Source organism: Perca flavescens, chromosome 16 (assembly GCF_004354835.1).
Source record: "Perca flavescens isolate YP-PL-M2 chromosome 16, PFLA_1.0, whole genome shotgun sequence".
Classification (NCBI taxonomy): domain Eukaryota; kingdom Metazoa; phylum Chordata; class Actinopteri; order Perciformes; family Percidae; genus Perca; species Perca flavescens.
Genome location: NC_041346.1, coordinates 7,919,333 through 7,945,327, shown reverse-complemented (window position 1 = coordinate 7,945,327; position 25,995 = coordinate 7,919,333). Strand labels below are relative to the sequence as shown.

General features: G+C 41.5%; 2 protein-coding genes across 4 annotated transcripts; both read left to right on the top strand.

Annotated features, from left to right (window-relative positions):
* Positions 1-258: 258 nt before the first annotated feature.
* On the top strand, positions 259-11,269 carry LOC114571521 (annexin A1). Of its 3 annotated transcripts, XM_028602490.1 has the most exons (13): positions 259-315; positions 470-606; positions 704-809; positions 1,957-2,062; positions 2,383-2,477; positions 3,884-3,997; positions 4,217-4,307; positions 4,578-4,714; positions 6,229-6,322; positions 9,018-9,113; positions 10,230-10,288; positions 10,774-10,896; positions 11,046-11,269. In XM_028602490.1, the coding sequence occupies exons 3-13, from the start codon at positions 741-743 to the stop codon at positions 11,100-11,102; spliced, it is 1,041 nt and encodes a 346-aa protein (XP_028458291.1). In that variant the 5' UTR covers positions 259-315; positions 470-606; positions 704-740; the 3' UTR covers positions 11,103-11,269. The 3 variants fall into 3 exon arrangements, with proteins under 3 accessions (XP_028458291.1, XP_028458292.1, XP_028458290.1); XM_028602491.1 differs by lacking the exon at positions 259-315 and having other exon boundaries at positions 374-606; positions 722-809; XM_028602489.1 differs by lacking the exon at positions 259-315 and having other exon boundaries at positions 377-606.
* Positions 11,270-12,231: 962 nt separating this feature from the next.
* slc30a5 (solute carrier family 30 member 5) lies at positions 12,232-25,964 on the top strand. Its single transcript, XM_028601474.1, has 16 exons — positions 12,232-12,823; positions 13,876-13,998; positions 14,115-14,181; positions 14,792-14,877; positions 15,306-15,393; positions 15,542-15,629; positions 15,741-15,817; positions 16,280-16,450; positions 16,837-17,125; positions 17,753-17,961; positions 21,372-21,529; positions 21,652-21,781; positions 22,563-22,803; positions 22,886-23,112; positions 24,395-24,523; positions 25,680-25,964. Exons 1-16 carry the CDS (start codon positions 12,753-12,755, stop codon positions 25,848-25,850), a joined length of 2,325 nt encoding a protein of 774 aa, XP_028457275.1. The 5' UTR covers positions 12,232-12,752; the 3' UTR covers positions 25,851-25,964.
* The last annotated feature ends 31 nt before the right edge of the window (positions 25,965-25,995 follow it).

Genomic DNA, 25,995 nt, shown 5'->3' with positions numbered 1-25,995 from the left:
AGGAGACTTCTAGTTGAACCGCTCAAACAAACTTAGTAGTACAAAAGCCCAGAAGATCAACTTAACAGGAGACAAACACTGGAAGATCTGGCAACACACTACCACAACAATACTAAGGGCAATTGCTGTATGCCATGTAGAGACCAGACCAGACCACAACTGAGGACTGGAGAGGGTTTTTGTAGATGGGTTAACAAGCTGAAACACACAACAGGTGAGGAGTGCTAATAGGCCAGGGATAGTGAATGATGAGAGTATGAGAATGGTGTAGTGGGTGTGGCTGAGGGGAGAGCCCAGTGCCGGCGTGACACATAGGTTAGTATTTGGAGTGCTTAAATCACCAATGTCTGTGTGAATGATACGGTGTTTGGTTAAAGGGTGGAGAGCTTAGACATGTACAATACAAGTCGGCACAGAAGAGTCACCCAACCTGTCAGAAGGGCCCCAAACCTCTACTGTCGCCTCGCAGGAATGTTGCCTTTGAGAGGTGGCAGACGATTGGCATCTGCACAGAGATGGGTGGAGACACTGCAGAGGGAGTTAAATACTGCGATGAACACCTGAGGTCTTTAAACTGGGGTGGGAAGACCGTCTGCAGTAGCACAGGTAAGGTGTTTAGTTTTTTAAATATATGCATACCTATCTGAATCAACTGTGAATTATTAGTTTTTCTTTCTTGTTTCCTCTTTCCCCCTCTATACAGCGATTGTTTTCATTTCAGGTTTTTCCAGCCAAGTATCATGGCCTTCTTCAAGAAATTCTTCAGTCATGTCATCCCTCAGAAAGACCCCGACAAGAGCACCATCCCAGTGAGTAGCAGATCCCCCAGCTACAAGTAGTCATGAGCAGGATACACCTGGTTGATGGGTAACTGCAGTTTGGTTTAATAGATGATCACCCTCCAGGTGTTTTGCAATTTTAAAAAGTTTTTTAAATTTAACCTCCATGTGGAAGTTAATGAGAAGCTAGACATTTAGTTTTCTTAGTATTTGAGTACTTTGGATTTTCTATTAAAGGTGGAGTCTGCAACGCTGGAGAAAGAATGTTGATATTCAAGCTCAACACCCAAACAAACTCCTTCAGAACAATAGTAGGCTGTGTGTCAGATTTACTGTCACCCTCTAGCTTCCCATTTTGCCTTTCTCTTTATACATCCGTAGCCTTTCCCCTGTCCTGTGCAGGAGCATGAAAGCAATGACCTCTTTCACAGCAGACTAGGACAATGCACACTAATCAGTGTTAGCTAGTCAGCTAATTTTCAACTGTAGTCTTAGTTACTCCACATGCTGATGGGATGAAACTCACAGACTCTACACAGAAAGGCCTGGCTTCAAACCCATAACCTTCTTGCTGTGAGGTAGAAGTGCTAACCCCTGAGCCACAGTGCTGCTGACTTGTCATAGTAGGAAAAGCCCAGCTGAAATTGATAACCTTAACGATGGCTCAGTTCCATCTAGTGTTCCAGGAAGATGTTTCAGGGAGTCAGCATGCACAATACCAGGGCCTCTCCTAAGTGGAATGCAGCCATCATTAATGGTTTTGAACACCCCTGTGCTTTTCCTACTATGACATGTCAACATGTCTGCCGCGAAAAAGGTCTATAGTGTTGTGTTGCTTCGTCCGGGCCACCTTGTTTCCCATTTACAGAGCAGATATTCGCCGCATTTGACAAATTGTGTATTAGATTAGAATCACAGACTCCACCTTTTTTCTATTTATTTTTTTCATATAAAATGACTGACAGCCGTTTATAGCTCTGCCATCCTTTGTGTCACTCTGCCATTGTGATGAAACTGGAATGAATCAAAACTAATTTTCAAAACTGAAATTATGTGTAGCTTTAAATTCCTGATGGTTTGTATCAGCCAGAGTTACCTTTTTTTTTTTTTTTTTTTTTTTTTTTTTTTTTTTTTTTTTTAAATAAATAAAAAACCTCTGTACTTCTGGCTGTTCTAGGTGAAGGATAAGCCCAAACCCCCCTATTACGGAACAGTCACCCCGTATCCGAAATTCGACGCCACAAGTGATGCTTCCACTCTTCAGAGCGCCATTAAAAGTAAAAGTATGTGTGTTAACCCTTTTTTTAAAAATGATCTCTTGCCTTTTTTAAGTGTGGCTTGTTTTTAAATGTTTTTTTGCAGAAGGTGTACAGTTTTAAAGGTAAATAACTAACAATTAAAATGTGAGTAATGTTTCCTTAAAACAAGTCATTTTAAACAGGATGAAAGTCAAGCTGCCCTTCTGGATTTCATCATTCTAAAAGTACTTAGTCTAGGATTTTATTTTTTAAAAGACACACCTCTTTCAAGACTCCACATTTCTGCCGTAGAGGCTGTGCTCTCAGCACTTTAAAGAAAGTAAAGTACAACGTATCCCTCACAGAAGTGGACAAGGATGTGATCTTTGCCGTCCTGGTGAAGAGAAGCAACGAGCAGAGACAGAAGATCAAGGCCGTGTATGAAGCGTCCACTGGGCAGGTGAGTGATCCGTTTCTCATGGTTCAATAAACCCGCTCCATATCTGACCGAGCAAAACATGAGCTCGCAGATGTCTGGTTTACAGGCTATTATGTTTTAGCATGTCATAAATTTACATTTTGAATAAAGTTTTTAAAAAACATTTAACCACTCAAGGTCAAATGCCTAACCCCAACCAATCGACCACTATGGCCACGCCAAGACCCCCTTAGTGTGGCCATAGTGTTCGATTGGTAGTGGGATTCATAATTTTGCCACCCAAATCTGGTTATCGTTTCCTGCTTGTCTATCGTAGTCCAGCCTTTACTTCAGAGACAAACGTGGGTCGCCTTGTAGCACACGTTCTAATGCTCGCCTAGCTGCTAGCGTGGCACACCCTCATACTCTGCTTCTGATTGGCTAGTAGTCCTTACCTAGCTACTGAGCATGTGCGACTCCCAACAAAGATGGAACAGAAGTGAGATGTTTCACTCTGTAGCTAAAACAGAGCGCTCAACACACAGGGTGAAAAGATGAGCTGCAGCAATGTGCAGTACAACAAAAATATGGTGTTTTTTGAAAATTAAACCATGTAAACCTATTCTGATATTGCCTCTAAATACAATTATGAAAATGAGCATAATATGAAAACTTTCAAAGTAATTAACTCAAGCAAATCTCATGAAATGAAAAGGAATTTAATGTGGTCCTACCCTGTAATTTCTAACTGGCCACAGCGACTTACCTTGCACGGTAGCTGGATTCACGCAAGATCACAAGATGAGGATATCTCGCGAAAATTGTGGGATCACACAAGACACAGAAATCCGTCTTGAACCTAATGCATTTGTGTCTGAACTAGCAGCTCACTGAACCAATCAGCGTCCGGTCAGGAGCTACTGGCAGCTACGGGAGTGGCTTAGGTGTGTGACTGCCGCGACCGTTTGTTCAAAACAACAATGGCGGGCGTGATTATAGACAGATGGTTCATTAAGTCATGTGATAGACACACACGTGTCTTGCTTTTAAAGCTGCTAGCTGTAGAATTTCTCACTTTACACCTAGTGGTGGTACCAAAAACGGGCAGTGTGGCAGATCTATTTAAATAAAAACACACTATGGTTTGAATTTCAGCACTCTTAAAGGTGAATTATACTAGCTGCATCCAAGGTGGCGCAATCGTGACGTCAAAATGACGTAATATCCTGCCGGCGCGCCCGCTTTATGGCGTGCGAGCAGAGGTCGTGCATGGATTTTTATTTTCAGCAGCGCGCGACAAAAAGGAAATGGGAGGCCTGAACGCGGGTGTAAATAGTTACGGCAATTTCATGACTTCATGCCAGCTGGGCTGCGGTTACTGTAAAAACGCGCTTTAGTCTGTTTTTGAAATGCCATGAATACAATGTACCCATTGGTGTGTCTTGCAGAGTTTGGATAAAGCTCTGCAGTCGGCGCTCCACTCACACTTAGAGGATTTGGCTCTGGCTCTGATCTCGACGCCCGCTCACTTTGATGCCTACCTGTTCAGGAAGGCCACAAAGGTAAATATAAGCCCCTTATGTACCAAACCACGAGAGTGTTTCCAAATGTCACTCTCCATGACTGTGCTACTCTCTGTAGTTATCAGTTTGATCCCTAATATGTTTAATGCTTGTTTGTAACAACAGTTTGTAATTATGTTTTTAAAGAGTCCTATAAAGTATTGTTACCCTTAAATGTTTGGGATTTGGTCACTCGAAACATTTTTTCTCTTCCAACAGGGTTTGGGCACCCGTGAACACATCCTGGTGGAGATTCTGGCAACAAGAACGAACCAAGAGATTCGAGACCTCAAGAGGGTCTACAAAGAAGGTTTGCTACTCTGTTATTAGTTGGCTGGTTCCTGGAAAAGGTTTTCACATTTTACATAACTTTATGTATTTACCTGACCCTCTTTGGTGTCTCCGTGCATGCAGCAGAAGCCCAACACTGAATTCTTTAGACAGTGCGGCACTGTAATGACCCAGTCATGATGACTGTAGGCCTCTAAACAACAGTTTTACCTGCTGCAGTCACACTTTGTTCCATTATCTTATTGGAAAGTCAGTTATCTTTTGTGCTGAAATGTTCTCTGTTCCTCAGTGTACAAAACCGAGCTGGAGGAAGTTATTAAGTCGGAGACCAGCGGTGACTTCACCGCGGCCCTTCTGGCCATGCTGAAAGCAACCAAAGACGAGAGCACAGAAATCAACAACGATCTGGCCAAAAGGGACTCAGAGGTAAAATCAGGAAAATAAAAAATAAAAACCTTTTTTAAAAGGTACACTGTGTAGGAATTTCTCCCATCTAGCAGTGAAATAGTATTTTGCATTCAAACGAATAGTGCTCTCTAGCACCTCGCTTTTTCAAATGCGTGTTGCAACTACGGTAGCCGCAATGTACCAAGAAGCTATGACAACAGGTCTTCCAATTTTCGCTTTTTTTGGCGACCAGGATTTCTTCTCCTGTGGCTTGTCATAAGTATGATCCTCCATTATAAACTAAAGGCCGGGACACATCCAGCCAGACGGCTGACCGTCGACAGAAAAGCCAGTCGAGATGATCAGTCGGGTCCCCGAGGTCCAAAAAACTGCCTGAGGCGACACCGACTTGAGAAACGTAATATGTCTCCATAGCAGCAGGTGGCGCTACTCTGTATTGTTGCCCAGGAAATGAAAACCGGCAGCTAATTGGACCAACGCGTCACATGGGTTTGTTTTCGCCGGAAATTCAAAGCCAGACCATCATGGCAGCCGTTCAGAATACGATCTCATATTGTACTAAAATAGTTCACTGAAACGTGTTTCTGAAAACATTTTAAGAGAGAAATAGGCCGTGCAGTTGCTGAATCTGTCTTCATTTCAGATCATCAAAGGTCAGCTTAAAAGATTTTTGTCCGATTTTGAGACTCTAGCCACGCTCATTCCGCTCACCATTTCCGGGTGAGTCCCGACTGCCCTGCCTCCGACTGAACATGTCAGCTGGGCCAAAATGAATGCAGACAGCCCACCCCCCCCCCCAGACTGACGACAGCCCGGGACACACCGAACAGACTTGAGTCACTGACCTCGCCAGACTGTCCAAAGGCTGATTATCGGCCCTGTGTGTCCCAGCCTTAAAGTGCAGTGCAGGCTTTCAAATTTTAGATTTTAGCTAATAAAATACTTAAAACCCTACACAGTGTACTTTTTTTTTTTTTTTTTTTTTTTTTTTTTTTTTTTAAAACGATAAGGTGGTTATTTTTCTTACATCAATATATAACAACGAAAAACAACTACTTTGTATTGTCATTTTAATAAAAGGTTTATTAATCAACAAAACTGCCTGGCACTGTAGTTTTTATCAAATGTTACTCAAACAGGACTAAATAATGCATTTGGACTATTTTCAGCAGTGGATTACTACACATTTGGTGCTCTAGGGAGCATTTCCTGCAGCGGGCCGATGTGTTTGGGATTGAGTCAAAAATAAACCACTGTTTATTGTTATGAAGGAACATATCCAAAGGTGCAACAGTGGCTCATTGACATGCTTTTAATAGTTTTTTGTTTTTTTTATTTATTTATTTTTTTTGGACAACAATGGATCTCTATGGCACAGAGGAAGAAATATTCCATTTTAGTATTGTGTACACTTAGTAGGATCAGTTTTTGACAATAAGAAAAATATAGAATATCACTACTTATTCATTCATATGAAAGTGTTAGAGAATTGTATTAACAGGTAATGGTGTGTTCCTGTCTTGATTCTGTAGATTCTGTTTGAGGCGGGTGAGAAGATCAAAGGAACAAATGTTTCTGCCTTCATCGAAATCCTGACCACACGCAGCGCGCCGCAGCTCTGCAAAAGTGAGTGCCTGAAATGGGTGACTGCTACCACTGTTAAGTTTGAGTCATCAGAACACACACACACACACACACACACACACACACACACACACACACACAGAAAAACAAGTGGAACCACACTCTTTCAGGTAAGAGGACGAACACACCCAGTGTACTATGTACACGTAGTCTTTCAACATAGCAATGCTCCATGTATCTGCGCTGTTCATATTTTGTACTTTGGCTGAATGTTGCTTTAGTAGGGATGTAACTATACACTCAACTCACGATTTGATACAATTTACAAATTTAAGTTCACAATAACATTTTCTCAGGATTTTTAACCGATGAGGTGCAGACAAATGACTGAAAAATATTCCTTATTTGTATTAACTGCAAAACAACAGATGTGTCCAACTGAAATTGATTTATCTAAAATAGAAAATTAATAAAAAAAATTTAAACCAATCCCACATTAAAATAAATAGAATATCTCTTCAAATAAATAAACTAAGAAGATGTAGTGACATCTGAAATCAAATAAGTGAAATCAAGCTGTTTTTTTTTTTTTTTAAATCTCAGCAGGTTGTAATCTTGACACATCTTGATTATCAACTCATCGTTGTTACATCCCTATTATTTAGAGAAGGAGTGTCAAACATACGGCCCATGGGCCAGAACCAGCCCGCCAAAGGGTCCAATCAAGCCCAGTGGATGACTTTTGAAAAGTGTGAAAATTAATTCCAAATTTTCCACTTTAATTTTATTTGTGTAAGTGTTTTTGGCATTTCAGCCTTTATAATTGAAAGGACCGCTAGATATGAAAGGGTGGAGAGGGGGAAGACATGCAGGAAATCGTCACGGGTCAAATTTGAACCCTGGACCTTCTGCGTCGAGGTGTACACACCTCTATATACAGTGGCCCTCATTTATCAACCTAACGTAGAAACCAGCGCAGAAATCATCTTACGACAGGCTTCACGTGGGATTCATGAAAAGTTCGTATCACACCAATCCGAGCGTAAGAATGGTCGTACATTGATAAATGCGGCGGCTGGAAACGATCGTCATTTAAATATCACGCCCCAATATATTCTGGGTTTTGAGGCCTCGCCCCTACAATTTACGACATGGCGAGACGTAATCCGGCTGAGAAGCGGAACTTTTCAGAGGTGGAGATTGAAACCCTGATATGTCTGGTTCATTTGCACTAACGTGTGTACTATTTGGCAGCCTGAAAACTGGTATTCAAGGCTGTAGAAAGAATGCGGGATGAAAAGAGATCACTGATGCGGTCAACAGTGTTGCCGTAGTAAATCGGACTCCAGCTGAAGTTTAGCCTATTTAATTTATACATCCTTGACCCATTTTCTATAGTCCTAATAGTAATATACAGGCTTCTATTGCAATCTCTTAGGCCTACATGTAGGTGTACCTATAATTAAATAAACACACGGTAGCAGAGTTTATGCAGGGTCTTTTATTTTACTCGTGTTTGTCGGAACGAGGCAACAGCTGAGGGAGAGCGCGTGTCCTCCGCCACCCCCCGTGCTGGACCCTGTCTCCTGACAGCAGAGGGGCTGGAAAAACAAGCCAAAATAACTTGGTCAATGGCAGAAATAAATCATTCACTTGAAAGAGAAACAAAAACCTGAAGAATAAATAAAAATGTTGTGCATCGTCATGTTTCCTGTATTGAATATCATTGCCAAACATAACACTATAGGCTACCTTTTAAAAGTGAGGAATAATATCCTGTCTCCTTCATATAGCCCTCAGTTGGGGCTGTTCTGGACACTGCTCTCTGGGCATCGGGTCATCTGGCTCCATCGCTACATTTATGGCACCGTGTTTTCCTGCGAGATGTTGTGCAGAACCCCCCAGGCTAAAACAATGTTGCAGACCGCCGCATAGAGGTCTTCTAAAAGAGCCAGATCTGTCATTGCTGATAAGTGATCAACTGATGACTTCTCCTTCTCCTGTTAAACTGATTATATGCTGCACCGCAAGTCCACACTGACTCGAGAACTTGCGTACACGAGTTCAGACCAGACGTGAGATTTGATCGCAGCCTACGCTCACGTCGAAATTGATAAATGCCGAGCTTTGCGTAGGAATCGGCGTACGCCCGTCGTACGCCTGTTTTAGGTCGTACGCACGTTTCATAAATGAGGGCCAGTATGTGCACCGGCTCTACCAACTGAGCTAACCCAGCTGCAAAGTCACAACTTTAACCTTAGAAATTAGTTTTTTTTTTTTTTTCTTCTTCTAATATAACTCCTCAAGACATTAAATGTTTTTTTTTTTCCCTTTTCTGGTCAAATTTCTAGTAAATATTAAGACTATTTCACATCAACTCCACACCAACATTAGCATCAATCACCATGTATGTCCATACATTTTATTTATTTATTTTTCTTCCCTACAATGGCCTTAGAATGCTGACAAGAAACTGTTTGACAGTTTACTGGTCTAGCCCACTTGAGATCAAATTAGGAGTATGTGACCCATGAACAAAAAATTTGTTTGACACCCCTGAATTTTAGACTGTGAATTCTGGTAGTTCATGTCTCAACATCCTTTAAAACCAGCTAAAGACTTGTTTGTTTTTAAATTCCAGAAATGTTTGAGGTATATGCAATGATCTCAATACAAACCTGTTTTCTGTCTGACAAGCTGCCGTTACCCATGAATACCTGTTGCGTTTATCTGTTAGCGTTCCAGCAGTATGCTACCGTCAGTGACATCACTTTACCTAAAGCCCTGCAACTGGAGTTGAAGGGAGACATTGAAGACTGTCTCATTGACATTGGTAAGGTGTGTGTGTGTGTGTGTGTGTGTGTGTGTGTGTGTGTGTGTGTGTGTGTGTGTGTGTGTGTGTGTGTGTGTGTGTGTGTGTGTGTGTGTGTGTGTGTGTGTGTGTGTGTGTGTGTGTGTGTGTGTGTGTGTGTTGTGTGTGTGTGTGTGTTTGTGTTGTGTGTGTGTGTGTGTGTGTGTGTGTGTGTGTGTGTGTGTGTGTGTGTGTGTGGATTTTTTGTATATGTGTTTTTGTTTGCTTATGCTGCCAGGCCACTGTTTATCAATTTTGGTCAAAGCACACAGTCTGGATGAAGCAGAGTTTTCTCTTAATAAATAACCTAAGGATGCTTCCCCCCCCAAACTTTAACTGTGATTGTTGCAAGTTCAGTAATAGTTCAATCAATATAATACAGGAATATTTAAAGTTTGAAACAAGCATGGGCTAGTGTTGCTCGACTGATTATGTTTATATGGCAAATCTTTTAACTAGACTACAGGCTGTGATATGGTTATCCACATTACAGCAAACAATAGAAAAAGTGTGAATGAGAAACGTCCTGGAGAGTAATTCAGGGCCAAAAAATAGAATTTGTTTGTCCTGAAGGTGGTTTTATGGAAGCCTGCCCATTAGACTTTGATATTTCTAGGGTTCGAGTGAAAAATTTGGCAACATGGTTACTCTGAAGGTAAGGTCAGAGGGTCACCAAAGTCCACCAAAAAGACATTGTGGACAGACTGACTGACAGACATAGTCATGCTTAACTTCCACTGCTAGTAGGACAAAAGGGTGTAACAAAAAGTCGCAGTCATGCCATAAAAGAGGAGGGTGTCTATAAAGAACCAGACAAACTAAAATGCACAAATAAACAATTGTCAAAAGTGAAGAGAAGTGCATGAAACAACCTAGTGGAACACTGGATATACCAAATTCCAATGATACTGTCTGCACATTCTAGTCTCCAGCGTTGCACACCATGACCTATCAACAAACCTTGTATGGACTACTTTAGCCTGAACTTAAAACATTCTCAAAGTAAATAAAGGAACACCGTGAGCTGTCACACACCGCAGCATATGGACGGTGCATATTTTCACTGGGAATGTTTGTGTGTGTCTCTTTAACTTGTAGTGAAATGTTCCTGGAACACTTCAGCTTTCTTCGCTGAGAAACTCCATCATGCTATGAAGGTGTGTGTGAATATATCTTACTCACTGTGTGTATGTGTTAAATGTAGTTTTCATTTCCAGTTTTGCTTATGTTATTTGTAAAAAAATTCTTATCATATTGGCGTCTTTCTGCCTGCTTGGCAATGTGTTTGAAGTATTTTAAATCAATTGAAAAGTCAGCCATAATATTCTGCATCCACATGCAAACAATATGTCCAACTGACTTTACTTATCAGAAATTAGCTTGTAAATAAATCCTTGTTCTGCAGCTGACTCTCAAATGTCAGATTTTAGAGGACTGGTCACCATAAATATCATCAACCTCTGTAAAACACTGCTTAACTGTGGTGATTGGCTATGCAACCAAACGTACACCAACGTAGTATGGGACATCACTTTACCCAATCTACAAATATTGCATGAGAACACTTGATTAAATGCAGTGTGTAGTAAACCCGCAGAGTGAGGAGATTTGCGTGATTTGCACGTTTTCTACATGTTCACAGGGCCTCGGCACAAATGAGGACGCACTGATCCGGGTGCTGGTGAGCCGCTCTGAAGTCGACCTGAAGAAGATTGTGCAGGAATACAAGGCCATGTATGGCGTCAGCCTACAGGAGGCCATACGGGTAACATGACATGCATATGAAATATTTAGAATATTCTTGAATGGCTGCCTTCATGTTCTGTCTTTGTACTCTTTCAGTACAGAAACAAAAGACAATATAACTATTATCAGAGCATTTCAGCTGAGCACATCTTTGACTCCGTTTCACAGAGGGACACTAAGGAACATTTTGAGAGCGCCCTGCTTGCACTGTGTGGACCAGAGTGAAATTCGGTTTTCTGAAATTCTGAAACCACTTCACTGGAATTGGAGGCCAGCTTGTCCATCGGATGCCGGTGAAGTCTCACAGCTTTCCAAATGATTACAAATACCGTGACCAAACCTGTCTTGAGTTGATGTAATCCCACCAAGAATAAAATCTCATACTTATCCGGCCTGTTTGTCTTTTACAATACTTTATTTTTTTTATTTTTTATTTTTATTTCCACTTGTATATTGAGCTGCAATTCACAACATGGGTTAATGGTTTATTATATTAATTAGATAGGTTTGAAAGTGATGGGTCACGAGGAAGGTGGAGCAGAAGAAAAGAACTAGTAAAAAATGTTTTCCCCCATATGTTTATTTGAATAGGGACAGATGCTACTACATAGACATTTGTGCAACAAATCTCCAATGTACAGCATTTTTAGCTGTTGCTAATTTCCAATGCCCGCCCCCTTTCCCATGAGTCTCCGACACACACCACTGTCAAAGCCTTGTGGGAGCCGTATTTGTTTGAAGACCAATTTCTTTGGTATTCAATTTCGTTTAAGATTTGAACATACTTTCCATAGATGTCTGGATTTTGTTTGGAATGATTTAAAAAAAAAAAAAATGTGATACTTTAGCATTGTAAGAGGTCAAAATTATGAGATACTAAATTTTGAGTCTGAATTTATGAAAGGCCAAAATCTGAGCCTTCTACATAAGTTAGTCAAAGAGCAAGTCGAAATGTTGACTTTGAGTCAAAATTATGAAATATTAAGATTTAAGAGAAACCATTTTCATGAGTGTTGACTCGTCAAAATTGTATTAGCCAATTGGTTGATATTTGGACATCATTATGAGACACTAAAGTCTATATTCTAAGTATATTTAAAGCAGAATCATCATTTATGTCCAATTTTGACTCATTTTATTTTTGTCATTCCTAAAATGTTTTCTTTTGTGGCGAAAACGGGCTTCCATAAGAAAAATGGTCTTTTTAAAAAAAAAAAAAAAAAAAGGTTTATTAAGCAATGTATGCTAGTGCAACGGAATTCAGTCTGTAAGTGGGTCGGTTTTCTAGAGATAAATAAATTTCATAAAATTGAACACAAGCGGCACCATCATCATCATCAGCGCAGAACCGACAACTGCGCAGGAGCAACGTTCGCGAATACACGCATGCACGTGACGTGGACTTTGCCGTGTCCGGAAGTGCTGTGGCTTTTTTTCCCCCAGCTTGGACCGTTTATCCTTTCATTTGCGGACTCTAGCCGTTTTTGTGGCCAGTTCGACCTAGAAGTGAACTATTTAACTAGGCGACAACATGTATTTGTTTGACGTTCAGTGTACACAGACGACGTGTCACAGCTAGAAACTTCGGACAATATCTAACTTTACTGGCATGCTAACGTTAGCTAACAGGCTAGCTAAACAGGCAAAGAAGGCTGCCAGCTGACTGTTAGGTTCATGTCTTTGTACAGTTTATTTTACGATTTCAGTTACTTTTAAACGGAAGAATGAATAAGAGCCAGAAGGAGCCTGGCCGTATTCTTCATCGGTAAATGGGGTGTGGTTTAATTTCACTACTCAGGTTACAGTAATGTTAAAAGATATTGGGGACATAAATATTGCAGCTGGACTTAAACTGGTCGACTTCTGGGGCTGAAGATGGAAGACAAATACAGCAGCAACGTACTCTCAGGGGGGAAACTGGGCATGGTCGAAGTGCCAAATTCTAGGTACGTGTCTGTTGTTAATCTTACATTACTCTTATCCAACCGCTGTGAGTTATTGCCTGTCTATTCACAGCATCACTGTAGCTGTAGTCCATATGTAACAGTGTGTTGATTTAGGTCCACGACACCAGCTGAAATTGAATTAGGGCAGCATCTAATGCTAAAGTGTCTAATTATTATTATTATTATTATTATTATTATTTTTGAACCCTATAAATGCCCATGTGTCTCAGTGTTCAACAATTCAAGTGTGAGTCCTTTCTAAAACACAATCACACCTCCTAAACAGAGTATTAGCAGTTTACCTATATCCCTTGTAGAAAATGACAAGTCAGTGAATGATGAACATGGTAAAAAATAAATAAATAAGTTGAAGTAGCCTATAAAAATAATAAAGGAAATTAACTAATTATAGAAGCTAATAAAAAAAAAAATTAGAAACTGAGCAAGGGGCTAATACAAATTAATGTAGACATAAGTATAGTTTTCTGGTTTGGGCTTATTGACCTTTTTATACATCTGTTTGTCTTTAAATACTTGACCATGTCATATATTAGTCTGGTGTGCCCTGTGTTTACATAGACTCTGCTGTAGGGATCGACTGATACTGTTTTTTCAATGCTGATACCAATATAGTTTATTAGTAGTTAAAGGGGCGTTAGGCAGTTTTGGCCATTTCTTCCCTGTTTTCGAGAAAAACAGCCAAGAAATTGTTAAAACTGCATAGTGCCCCTTTAACTCATTATTTCTTTTACTTCCTATACCTATCTGTACTATTTACGTTGTTTCTATTGTACTGCTGCAACAACCCAATTGCCCTGCTGGGGATCAATGAAGGAGTCTGTTATTTTATCTTAAGTTGCTTGTTGTGTCCAAACTCCAAATAGTTTCCATTTAAAATAATATAAAACAGAGAAAAGAAGAAAATCCTCACATTTGAGATGCTGATTTTCATGATTGTTTCCATCAGCACATATTTAATGTAATAGTACAAGTAGCACTATGCGTGTGTTTTTTTTCAGTGATGTATTTTTCTCTCTCCGTTTCCTCGTCAGGTTAACCAGATACATAGTTTTACTGGTTGTCACGAAGGTCCTCAAGGCCCTTGGGATCTTTGAATCTTACGATATCCTAAAAGTAGTTCACATTGTCCAGTTCATCTTCATACTAAAATTAGGGTGAGTACTCCTCCGCTCGATACTTGTTCAGGTTTCATTTCATCCATTTAGTTCAACTAGCAATTTGGTTTTTGGAAGGTGACAACATGCTCACACTGACCCTTCTCCTCTCTCAGGAGTGCAGTTATTCTGCTTTTCTTTCAAAAGCCTTTCTCCTCTGGCAAAGTCATCTCCAAAAGACAGGTTTGTTGGATTCCCCTCTTCAATTTGTGATTGAGCCAGCTCTTGTCTCGCTCAAACTGCTCATAACTTCATCCTACCTAATATACTTCATTTGATATATTAGGGGACACAGACAGCAAATGTTGGTTAGATCTTTCAGCCACGTGTGGGGTGGCAGTAGCTCAGTCAGTAGGGAGTTGGGTTGGGAACTGGACGGTTGCTGGTTCAAGTCCCCATACGGACCAAAGTCTGGTAGCTGGAGAGGTGCCAGTTCACCTCCTGGGCAATGCCACGATGCTCTTGAGCAAGGCACCGAACCCCCAACTGCTTGGGGCGCCTTTCCATGGGCAGCTTCCTAACTCCACATTAGTGCATGTAATTCAGGCCTGTATATAATAATAACAACAGAGTGAAAACATTGTAATTTCCCCTTGCGGGATTAATAAAGTATATATTATTGTTGTTATTATTATTATTATATGAATGCTGTTCTGTTCTCTTAAGTGTTTTTAGAAATTTTTAAGTTGAGCTTTATGAAGATATTTTTTCATAAAATGTATTATATAAAGCCATGAATTCAACCTGCCATAAAGATGAATCTGTTTTCTTTTTAATTCTGTTTTCTTCGTAGTGGATAAAGTTACTAAAGCATGCTGTTTTCAGCTGCATCATATCTCTCCTGGGCTTCTTCGGTCTAACGCTCTGTGGACCTCTGAGGTAAAATGTCACCATAAAAGTGTGTTTAGAGTGTGTTTATCATAAGGCAGCAATTCAACGTGCATGCATGTGAGCATTTGTGTGTTTTAAACTGCGTGTGTATAAGTATTTTGTAGGGCTGCTCGATTATGGAATAAATCATAATCACGATTATTTTTGGTCAATATTGCAAACGCGATTATTTAACACGATTACTCATTGACTTTTGGGAAGAGATTGCATTTATTCAACTTAAACAGTTAAACAAATCAACATTGAAAACGTGTGTGTGTGTGTGTGTGTGTGTGTGTGTGTGTGTGTGTGTGTGTGTGTGTGTGTGTGTGTGTGTGTGTGTGTGTGTGTGTGTGTGTGTGTGTGTGTGTGTGTGTGTGTGTGTGTGTGTGTGTGTACGTGTTCAGGGGCGTGATTTAAAATCTGTCTTTTTACAGGACATTGTTGCTTTTAGAGCACAGTGATGTGGTCGTCATTGCTCTCCTCGCTGTCCTGTTCACAAGCTCGGGAGGGGGGCCATCCAAGGTAGGAGGCCACCATATTACACAACTGCTTTGGAATCCGAAACGTTGCCCCAAATAAAAAAGAGACGTGTTGGCTCAGGGTATCCTATATCACTGTGGTAGAAGTATCTAATATGCTTTGCTGTTGCTTTGTCTTTGACTCTGCGCAGACCAGAGGCGCTGCTCTCTTCATCATTGCCGTGATCTGCCTCCTCCTCTTCGACAACGACGATCTCATGGCAAAGATGGCCGAGCACCGTATCCTTTGCTGCTCATATCTAAAGGGCAGCAGTTACAGCTGTTTTCACTGTTAGTGACCTGCTCTCTTTGTGTTCCTCATCATATTTCCTTGACTCGTCTTCCAACCAGCTGAGGGACATCATGACAGCGCGCTCACTCATTTCCTCTACACTGCCATTGCATTTTTAGGAGTTGCAGATCATAAAGTAAGCAGATGCCATGTCCCACATTACATTTTATGTTTAGTGCTGCCAGGGTTTCCCCTTCCATCAGAAGGTTTAGGCGCAACACCCAAGCCGTTTTGGGCACCACATAAGCCAAATGTAAAATCAATGTATCAAAAGCATCAAAACTAACTACATGACTTTTCTCAGATATAATGATTGTAGTTGGTCCCCATTGGACTTCTACACACACTCCCCACGCGTACACACATGCTATTCTCTTAAAGTGATCGACGCACACACTAACACACAAGTAAAAAGCTCAGGCCATTTAAGTAGGCTACGGCGTAAACTCTGCGTAGAGCCCCCGCAGATCCATACATCCCGCTTAAGTCTTCCACAAACCAAGGGAAAACACTGGCTGCCTACAGAAACATAGTAAAGTACTGTTTTTGATTTTGGAAAATGAATTTCCTTCCTCTGTCTTTGTGATCTTCCTATCAGGGAGGTGTGGTGCTGCTGGTGGCCTCCCTGTGCCTGAAGGTGGGCTTCCACACGGCCTCCAGGAAGCTGTCAGTGGAAATTGGTGGTGCCAAGCGCCTCTATGCCCTCGACAACCTGGTTTCTGCTGTCGTGCTGCTGCCCTGGGTCATAGTGCTCTCTGCCACCACAGAAGTAAGTGCACAGAACATGAGAAATCTTAACAAGCATGCATGCAGTTTGTTTTGCTCTTCTGGAGAACTGTGAGGCATCGCAAAGCTCACAACGGTCTGGAGAAATGCAAGTTAGAAAACTACATAGACGTAGTGAGAATTAGATTTATCCAGCGGAGAAATTATTTAGTACCCAACCTAACAACCAAACCAGAGGTGGATATTAATATTTGTTAGTGCGATGTCATGGTGATTCAGTCTGTATGCATCTACTTCAGCTCCATGTGTCCATACTGTGAATTAATTGAATCTGTCTGTTCATCTTTATTTTTGTCTTCGTCTATGTCACTCAGACAATTAGTTTGACCTCCTCGCTGACTCTTTTTGTCACTCCCGTCTCCACTCCAGAGTAAAGTAGAATCCTGGTCGTCCCTCATCCTGCCGTTCGGCATTATCATCCTCTCCGTCATGATCCTGGAGTTTTACGTCGAGGCCATCTGCAACACCAAGATGGAGGCGCCGCGGTGCGCCCGCTACGGCGCCGTCGCCCTCTTCCTCAGCGCCCTGCTGCTGGCCAACTTCTGGACTCACCCGCTGACCGACCAGCTGCGCTCCATGAGCAAACCGGCCCAGCAGCTCAGAACGGAGCACGTGCTCTCCGGAGGAGTGATAGTCAGCGCCGTCTTCTTCATCATGGGTCAGTACCGGCTGTGAGAGCCCGCAGGATGAGAGCTCGAATGATAGAGCTGCTTTGAAATTCGAATCCTCATCTAGCCAGGGCTGCGCCACATGAGGGAAATATGCGATAACCTTGTTGAATATCGGGAAAACGATATTACTTGCAATAAATAAACAGATAGTAAAGTGTACTCAGCTCTGCACTTCTGCTGCTTTCAGTATTCTGCTAAAATACAACAACTTGCTGGTTGAATTTAAAGCAAACGAAAGGAAATCATTTCAACATTCTTTTATTGAACACATTGAATTGAATATACACGGCACTGCTAAAAAAAAAATAGTGATGGTTACATTTTAAAGTGCAGTTTTCTACTGATAAAAAAATCTCTTGAGCGTCTTTCGGGATATGTCGCAGCTTTTCGTGCGCAATATTTTCACTGCGCCAGTTGACAATAAAAAGACACTATATTGTGCAGCCCTATCAGGCAGTCGTCATCATTTAAAACCTACCTCCAATAAACTCACTTCTTGGGTGTACATGCACAGCTTTGGCAAAGCATTTGTGGATGTTTATGTTCCTCGGGCTTCCTGTTAAATGTGTATCTATTCTCCTCAATCGTATCCTCTTCCTCATCTCTTTCTGCAGCCTCCAGTATTCTCTCGTCTCCGTCAAAGAAAGGCCAGAAGGGCACCTTGGTGGGTTACTCACCCGAAGGGACCCCTCTGTACAACTTCATGGGGGACGCCCTGCAGCACACGTCGCAGTCCCTCCCCCGCTTCATCAAAGATTCCCTGAAACAGATCCTGGAGGAATACGACTCCAGACAGATCTTCTACTTCCTGTGTCTCAACCTGGTACGTACAGTGCCGGAAAGAGAATACAGCTGACCTATAATTTGAAGCAAGGGTTATGGGGGGGGCAATTCACTGAAACACTAAATTGGCAGCATTACAAAAAGAATAGTTTTTTTTTTTTTACATTGGAATTTATGGAGCTTTATAAATAAAATAGAAAAACAACAGAAAGCACAGAACATATTATTAGGGATGCAACATTTCATACAAGGAAGATGATAATAACCTCAAAGTAATGAACCCGAATATTCCACCAGGCGCGTCTGTGCTGCGTTCCGGCTGCGCCGCGGTTTTGTTCCGTCCTCCGCCAAGCGCCATACCACTTGGCCACACCGGGAGCATCTTGTCTGTCCAACTCGCAAATGTATTGTCTCTACAAGTAGGCTTCTTGAAAGAGCAAGCATGTGTTTATTAGCTAGTATCTACCTTCCACTCCAAGCACTCCTGCAGTTAAACTCCGTGCCTTCTAGTGGTGCGTGATATATAGACGCAATGTCGTTGTTGCAATATCCCGTTGCGCAATATTGTATCGAAAGTGTCGCAATAAGCATGCAATATTTTTTATTTTATTTTGTGGAGCGCTGCGTCCCGTCCATTGGCTGTGTGGCTTTGTTGTGTTTGATTTAGAGGCTGCTTGAAACGCTGTAATGATCATGTTTCATTGCACATGTTAGTGCTAGGGCTGTCCTCGACTAAAGAAATTCTTAGTCGACTAACACTTGTAGGATTTTGTCGACTAATCGATTAGTTGATTTAATTGACAGAGCTGTGCGCTTTGGGTGGTTAAGACTAGAAAAGCACAATATAAATGTAGTTAATTAACCATCTGTAAAACTGAGTTTCTCCACAATTAATCCTGCAAAAGCACCACTTTAAATCTTGTGTTTACCATAGATGTGCTCATGAATTTCTTGGAAATGAGTAATTAAGCATGAATAAGCATAAATAATGACTTATCAACTAAAGAATCAACTAAGACCAAAACGACCGATTAGTCGACTAATCGACTAAGAGGTGGCGGCCCTAGTTAGTGCACGTCAGCGCACAGGTCAGCTACGTGACAAACCCTATGGAGCGTACCACGTGACGTGTGTGCAAGTGAAGAAATGTATAGAGACTACAAAAACAGAGCGAGGGAGAAGATGAAATAACAGAGATTGAAGAGGAAACTTTTTAGTGGCCAAAAGTAATCCTATTCCACATCTATTTCTCACCGGTAGCTATCCCGCAACTCTATAAACAGTGTTTATATGAGACGAGAGTTTGGAGTCTGAAATATTGAATATTGTTCATCCACGACCGACCTGTGGTCCAGCTGCACTACGGAGCCGTACATAAGTCTCACTGTGAACTATATTGTTCTGAATGTATTTTGATGTGTTTTCCCATAACTTTTGTACTTTTAAGTATTTTTTTAAAATATCAAAATTAATTAAATAATCGATACCGCAATATCACATTTTGTCAATATCGTGCAACCCTAATGCCTTCTCTTTTCTGGCGTTGTTCGTCGTTCATGGGGTTGTAGAGAAGATATTGGGCGGATGTCTCGTGGTAAATTGACTGGATACTCCTGCCCGGCTGTCCGAATGGCCCGCGGCTCGTGTGAAAAATAGACCCGGCGCCCAATCTGTAGCAGAGCAGAGAGCAGCTTCACGCACGCTTCTGGGACGCTCCACGGGACGGCTGGTGGAATATCGAGCATCGGCTTGAACGGCCGCGATTGCTCGCGGTGCCTCCGGGAACGCAGCGCAGACACGCCCTGTGGAAAATAGCGGTTTGAAACTGCAGTTCTGAGTTTATGAAGTATATTAATGTCAACTGTCCAATAGAGATCGATAATCTCCACAAAACTGCTCTCCTACAACATCTTAGTGATAGTTATGTTGGAAAAGCATATTTCTGACTCAAAGAAACTTTGCAGCCAGAGCTGTAGCTACGGAGGACAAGGAGAACATGTCCTCGGTATTGTTTAAACATTTTACAATTGCACACGAGCAGTGTTTGGAATAACGCCGTTTAAAAGAACGGCATTAGGTATTTTTTCAGTAACGGGGTAATTTAACTAATTACTTTTCCCGTCGTTACAACGCCGTTAACGTTACTGGACGTTAAATGCGGTGCGTTACTGTGCATTGATTGAATAAACTGTGTAATCCGAACGCACCCCTGGCTCACAGCTAGTGAGGAGGTGGTTAATAACGAGGTAAGTGATTATGATTGGCTAAGGCAGAGTCATGTTTCATGGTAGCCAATCAGAGCCAGTGTTTACACACACACACACACACACACACACACACACACACACACAGGTAAACAGAGATTCGATGAAGCCGCAGAGATCGCGAGTCAGGACCAATCCGAGGAAAAGTTGGCATTTTCAAGGTGGAGATATAAGCACTACTTCAAATTCATTGTGGTCAAAGGCAAGAACGTGCATGTAATGTGTACATTATGTCCAAGAGTGAAGACTTTGTCGACATCCGTTGTAAGCAACTCTAATTTAATGAAGCATCTCACAACGACACACGCATCTACAAAGCTAGTAGCCCAAAAACACCGGTACCTCCACCACAGATGATCGCTCGCCATCCACTAGCAAAGAAGGACTCGGAGCAAAGTCCTCCAAGCAGCATAAGCTAGATCTTTCTGCCTCACAACAAAAACCTATGACACAGGCTGAAGTCAACCGTATGATAGGCAGGTATGTTGTTAAAAGTATATGTGTCATATAAGTTTATATGGTGTAACTGTTAACTGTTTACTTTTCTTACAAAGATAATACTTGAAGTGCTGGATAAACCTCTTGCTGTCTGTCGACGTGCAATAAATATCGAAAGTTATATACAAACACCTGTCTGTTCTACTCATTTCAACTGACTTGTGAAAACTGCTAAAAATAATCCCAATTCTTTGACATATAGCAATTTTTTTTTTTTTTACAGTAACAAATAGTTACTTTCCCTGGTAACGAGTTACTTTTATTATAGAGTAATTCAGTTACTAACTCAGTTACTTTTTTGGAACAAGTACTGAGTAACTATAACTAATTGCTTTTTTAAAGTAACGTTCCCAACGCTGCTCACGAGTTGCACATGCTGATATTTCTGATGTTGTTTTCTTTACGTATATAAATGTGACAGTTTCTTACAAAAATAAATGTCACTAAAATAAAGCTTTCCGGGAGCGCAGAGGCATATAGATGTGAAATATTTCAAATTCATTAATTTTGTTTTCCGAAAATATTTACGACTCCCGACTTTTTCAAACTTGCAATTGGTGTGTAGAGTTGGATTTGATTTCAGATTGTCTTTTGTTATTTGAAGTAAATGTGAGATTTGTTGCCCTTGAATTTCCCTTTGTGGATCAATAAAGTATATCCATCCATCTATCCATCTATCATGTTTCAGGCTTTCACCTTTGTGGAGCTGTTTTATGGTGTTTGGACCAACAGCCTGGGACTGATCTCTGACGGCTTCCACATGCTCTTTGACTGCTCGGCTTTAGTCCTCGGCTTGTTTGCTGCCCTCATGACTCGCTGGAAAGCTACCAGGATCTTCTCCTACGGGTAAAAGTCCTCATCGACACGGGCAAAGGCTTTGGTGGGATATATTGGAAACATTCAAAGCATTTCAAATTCAGTTGGATGTTTTAAAAATTGACTCTTGTTTTTTTTTTTTTATGTTACAGCTATGGTCGTGTCGAAATACTCTCTGGATTCATCAATGGCCTGTTCCTGATGGTCATCGCTTTCTTTGTCTTTGTTGAGTCAGTGACCCGCGTGCTGGATCCTCCTAATATAAACACAGACATGCTGACTGTGAGTTAACTGCATCTACCACTTAATGTAAAGGCTGGCTTGGTGTAACGTTTACTCCAACCTGTTGATCTAACATTTATGTGCGTGTCCTGGTATGTCCTGATCATGCTAGTCCCGCACCACCACCGTCATTGTAGCTGTAAACTCCTCGCTGGCTGCCTTCATATGTGGGTAATGTGTGTTTAAAGATGACCGCTGGTAAGCACACTGTAAAAGATTGGAAGCTTGGAATCTGATGTTGATGAATTAAAGCAGGTTTATTGTCAAGTACTTACAAGGAGTTTGCCTTGGTGGTCGTTGCGTACAGGGGCGTCGGACTGGGGGGAGGACTGAGTACCCAGTCAGTAGGGCCCAAAAAGATGTTAGATTGCATAGCTGTGGATGCAGGGAGGGGCCCATAGAAAATGCCTTTCTACAGGGCCCAGAACTTTTGTGCTACGCCCTTGTGTGCGTACATAAACAAACAAACATATTGAATATTAACATTAAATAAACACTAAATACAGAAACAAATATATACAAAATAGCTGTAAAAACACAAGAAAGAGGCTAAATGGATTGAGTGCAGAATGAACAAAACATACTGTATATAGCATGTGTAATGAGCAGGTGTATAGTCCAGGATGTAGGTTAATGCAAAGTGTAGTGACTGGGGGGGGGGGTTAAGAGTCAAGATGTGTAATTATAAGCTTTAGATTTTTCAGACCTAATATTTCTATATTTGGGATGATATTACAGCAGTTATTAATGGTCTTTCATTGTTTTTTTTTGTGTCCTGCAGCCGGTGTCTGTCGGAGGCTTACTGGTCAACCTGGTGGGGATCTGCGCTTTCAGTCACGCTCACGCGCACGCCCACGGCGGCAAAAGCTGCTCGTCAAGCGACCACGGCCACTCGCACCACGGCCACTCCCACAGCGAACACAGCCACGGCGGCCACGGCCACTCTCACAGCGGGCACGGGCACGGTGGACATGGGCACTCCCATGGCTCCGGGGGCGGAGGCATGAACGCAAACATGAGAGGTGTGTTGACGTGACAAAAAGAACTTTGTGTGGATCGTATGTTGTGGCGAGATGAAATGACCTCCTGTTCTTCTCACTCCAGGCGTTTTCCTCCACGTCCTGGCTGACACGTTGGGCAGCGTCGGCGTGATCATCTCCACCATCCTCATCCGCCAGTTCGGCTGGTTGATTGCCGACCCTCTTTGCTCGCTCTTCATCGCCACGCTCATTTTTCTCAGCGTCATCCCGCTGCTGAAGGACGCCTGCGAGGTTCTTCTTCTACGAATTCCCCAGGAAAATGAGAAGGACCTGAACAGTGCGCTGGAAAAGGTGAGGAGTCACGTATGACCAGGACAAAGTTACTGCACTTTTTCTAAAAAGATGGTGGTTTTTAGGGCTGTGTATTGGCAAGAATCTGATCATACAATACATGGGTCACGATTCAATATATTGCAATATATTTCGATACTGTGCGATATATTGGGATTTTTTTAAAGTATAATTTTAGAAAAACTAATATTTAAAAAAAAAAAAAAACATGATGTTCATGAAAGTCAGAGAAGTTTACTTTAGGTAAACAATTCAGTACACAGAAAATCAAACTGCCAGTTTGGGATTTTGGTTCCCAGGTTCTTAGTGAGCTAATGTTTATATGCTAAAGTAGGCCAAAGTTCAGCCATGCTACATTGTTAGCTTCTAGCAAAAAGTCAGGCACTGTTAGGCAAGGACACTAGTGGTGCGTCTCAGCATAGCCATCTAGCGGTAGGGGGTTTAAACACAACATAAAAGTGAACCACTGTCTTACAGGAATATTTTTGTTTTAAAAAAAAAAAAGAAAGAAAAAAGATATTTCCTTTTTATAAAATCGATCCAGTATTGCAAAATAAAATATTGCGATACTCAAGTGTATTGATTTTTTTTCTTACACCCCTAGTGGTTTTACTTGCCAGAAAACTATTACGTATAGTTACAGTCCACAGCGTTACGGAGGAGGAAGGATGGGAGAAAAACATGCTCTGGTTTATTGGCCTTTCTTTAAACTAGTCACAATCGTCTTGGGCAGCGCTAAGCACCGGACACAGTGACAGTGTTTCTGCAAAACAGCCTCGGGAAGGAACTTGTTTTGGTGGAACGTGTGCGTTCAAAAGTAGTTTTAGTCGTGCAACAGAAAACTCAGATAGGACAGATAGTCTAGCTAGCTGTCTGGATTTACCCTGCAGAGATCTCAGGAGCAGTTAACCATAGTCCTCAGAAATCCACCGGAGGTTAAAATTACAACACAAAGGAAGCGGAAGGTGAAGGACATCCAGCCTAAAAAGAGGGCCATCCACGGGAATTTCCGGCACCACCTAAAAAAAAATCCCGGAAGTGGAACGTCGTCGAAATAGACTATGGAATGATATGCAAATGTGTTTTCTATTTCACATAATTTTGTTAAATGAGATGCAGAACCAACAAAAAAGTGAAGCGGTCTAGTATTAGTGTTTTGTTCAGTGTACATTTTTAGAACAAAAAGTACTACTTGCATCAAGATTTAAAGAACATTCCCTGGATGTAAGATGTTCTAACCCCATCAACAGACGTTTCAGTAGTTCTCCCGGTGTTATTCCAGATCGAGAAGATTGAAGGAGTGTTGTCGTACAGAGACCCTCATTTCTGGAGGCACTCAGCCAACATGATCGCAGGCACCATCCACCTCCAGATCATGTCCGACGTGGTGGAGCAGAGGATCATACAGCAGGTCGGTACAAAACGGTAGAATCGGGAGTCGTGCTGATGTTTGACTGCAGGCTCCCATATCTGAGGGCCTCGCTTAGGGCTGGGCATCGTTCAAAATGCTGGTTCCTCACTATACTTTTTTTTCAATACCATATGTTTTAAAATCCATTTCAACATCAACAAAAATACATTAAACACAAAGCTTTTATTTTCCCCCTTAATTGTGAATCAAAACAGTTATCAAAATAAAAAAATTCTGGTAAAACAAGGCACTTCCAAAACAAGGCACTTTTAATACTGCTCACTCATTTACTCTGAGTGAGCAGTATTAAAAGTGCCTTGCCTTGCAAGCTCAGCCTGTCAGTCAGTCATCAGGGCAGAGAAACCACTGTGCCTTGCTTGTCTAAGACGAAGTGTAACGTCAACAGCACAGCGACCGCTTTCGGCTCGCCATTAATATCCATAGATTAATATCATATCACAGCAAGCGCGGTCTACGTGAAGTTTTGAAAAACTGTAACCACACTTGAAACTGCTTTATCAGCGTCGCCGTGACTCTCTGTGACTTCAACAAAACTGCGGACACTACTCCGTCCGCGTGTGTGTGTCTGTGTGTGTGTGTGTGTCTCTGTGTGTGTCTGTGTGTGTGTCTGTCTGTCTGTGTGTGTGTGTGTGTGTGTGTGTGTGTCTGTCTGTGTGTCTGTCTGTCTGTGTGTCTGTCTGTGTGTCTGTGTGTCTGTCTGTCTAATATTCTAACGTGAATAATGCGCTTAGTAACAGTGCAAACTGCATCATAAAAAAAGTTTAGCGTTGCATTTATCTGAAGAAAGATGGGAGAAATGAATTTAATATATAACATCAACATTGTGGTTTTGTGTAGATGAACAGTGATAAACATGTGACATTATGTTCTCCTGTAACATGACTTACTTTACATTATTTGACCTATTAACCTTTGAACTGTGATTATTAACATTATTATATTTTTATTTTTTTCTGTTTTAAATTATTTCACTTTTGTTTAGTTTCAGTTGTGTATTTGTAATGTTAAGAATATTGGGTATTTGTTTATTTAGCTGTTAAAAAAAAAATGCTAAATTTTTTTTCTTCATTTTTGAGTTACGGTTAATTGACCGTTGGGATTGGTCTGCGTCTGTGTGGTTCCCCCTGATTGGTAGGTGACGGCCGTTTTGAAAGACGCCGGGGTGAATAACCTGTCGGTGCAGGTGGAGAAGGAGGCGTACTTCCAGCACATGTCTGGACTCAGCACCGGGTTTCAGGAAGTTCTGGCAATGACGCAGCAGATGGAGTCCATGAAATACCTGAACGACGGGACGTGTATCATGTGACGACAGTCTATCGGACCAAATGAAACTTTACTGGTTCAACCCCTCAGTCCCCTTTTTCATTGAAATGTACAGTTTATGTATGTGGGTTAAATAAATCTGAATATATTGGTTTTATCTTTGTGTCAGCTGCATGTTGTTTTTGTAT

What these genes read in the sequence shown, in the direction of transcription:
- LOC114571521 (XM_028602490.1), top strand. Translation starts at nt 741, where the DNA reads ATGGCCTTCTTCAAGAAATTCTTCAGTCATGTCATCCCTCAGAAAGAC. An exon ending in CCGACAAGAGCACCATCCCA is followed by an intron (nt 810 to 1,956) that starts GTGAGTAGCAGA and finishes TGGCTGTTCTAG; the next exon opens with GTGAAGGATAAGCCCAAACC. An exon ending in ATGAAGCGTCCACTGGGCAG is followed by an intron (nt 2,478 to 3,883) that starts GTGAGTGATCCG and finishes TGTGTCTTGCAG; the next exon opens with AGTTTGGATAAAGCTCTGCA.
- slc30a5 (XM_028601474.1), top strand. Translation starts at nt 12,753, where the DNA reads ATGGAAGACAAATACAGCAGCAACGTACTCTCAGGGGGGAAACTGGGC. An exon ending in AAGTCATCTCCAAAAGACAG is followed by an intron (nt 14,182 to 14,791) that starts GTTTGTTGGATT and finishes TTTTCTTCGTAG; the next exon opens with TGGATAAAGTTACTAAAGCA. An exon ending in ACCAGGATCTTCTCCTACGG is followed by an intron (nt 21,530 to 21,651) that starts GTAAAAGTCCTC and finishes TTTATGTTACAG; the next exon opens with CTATGGTCGTGTCGAAATAC.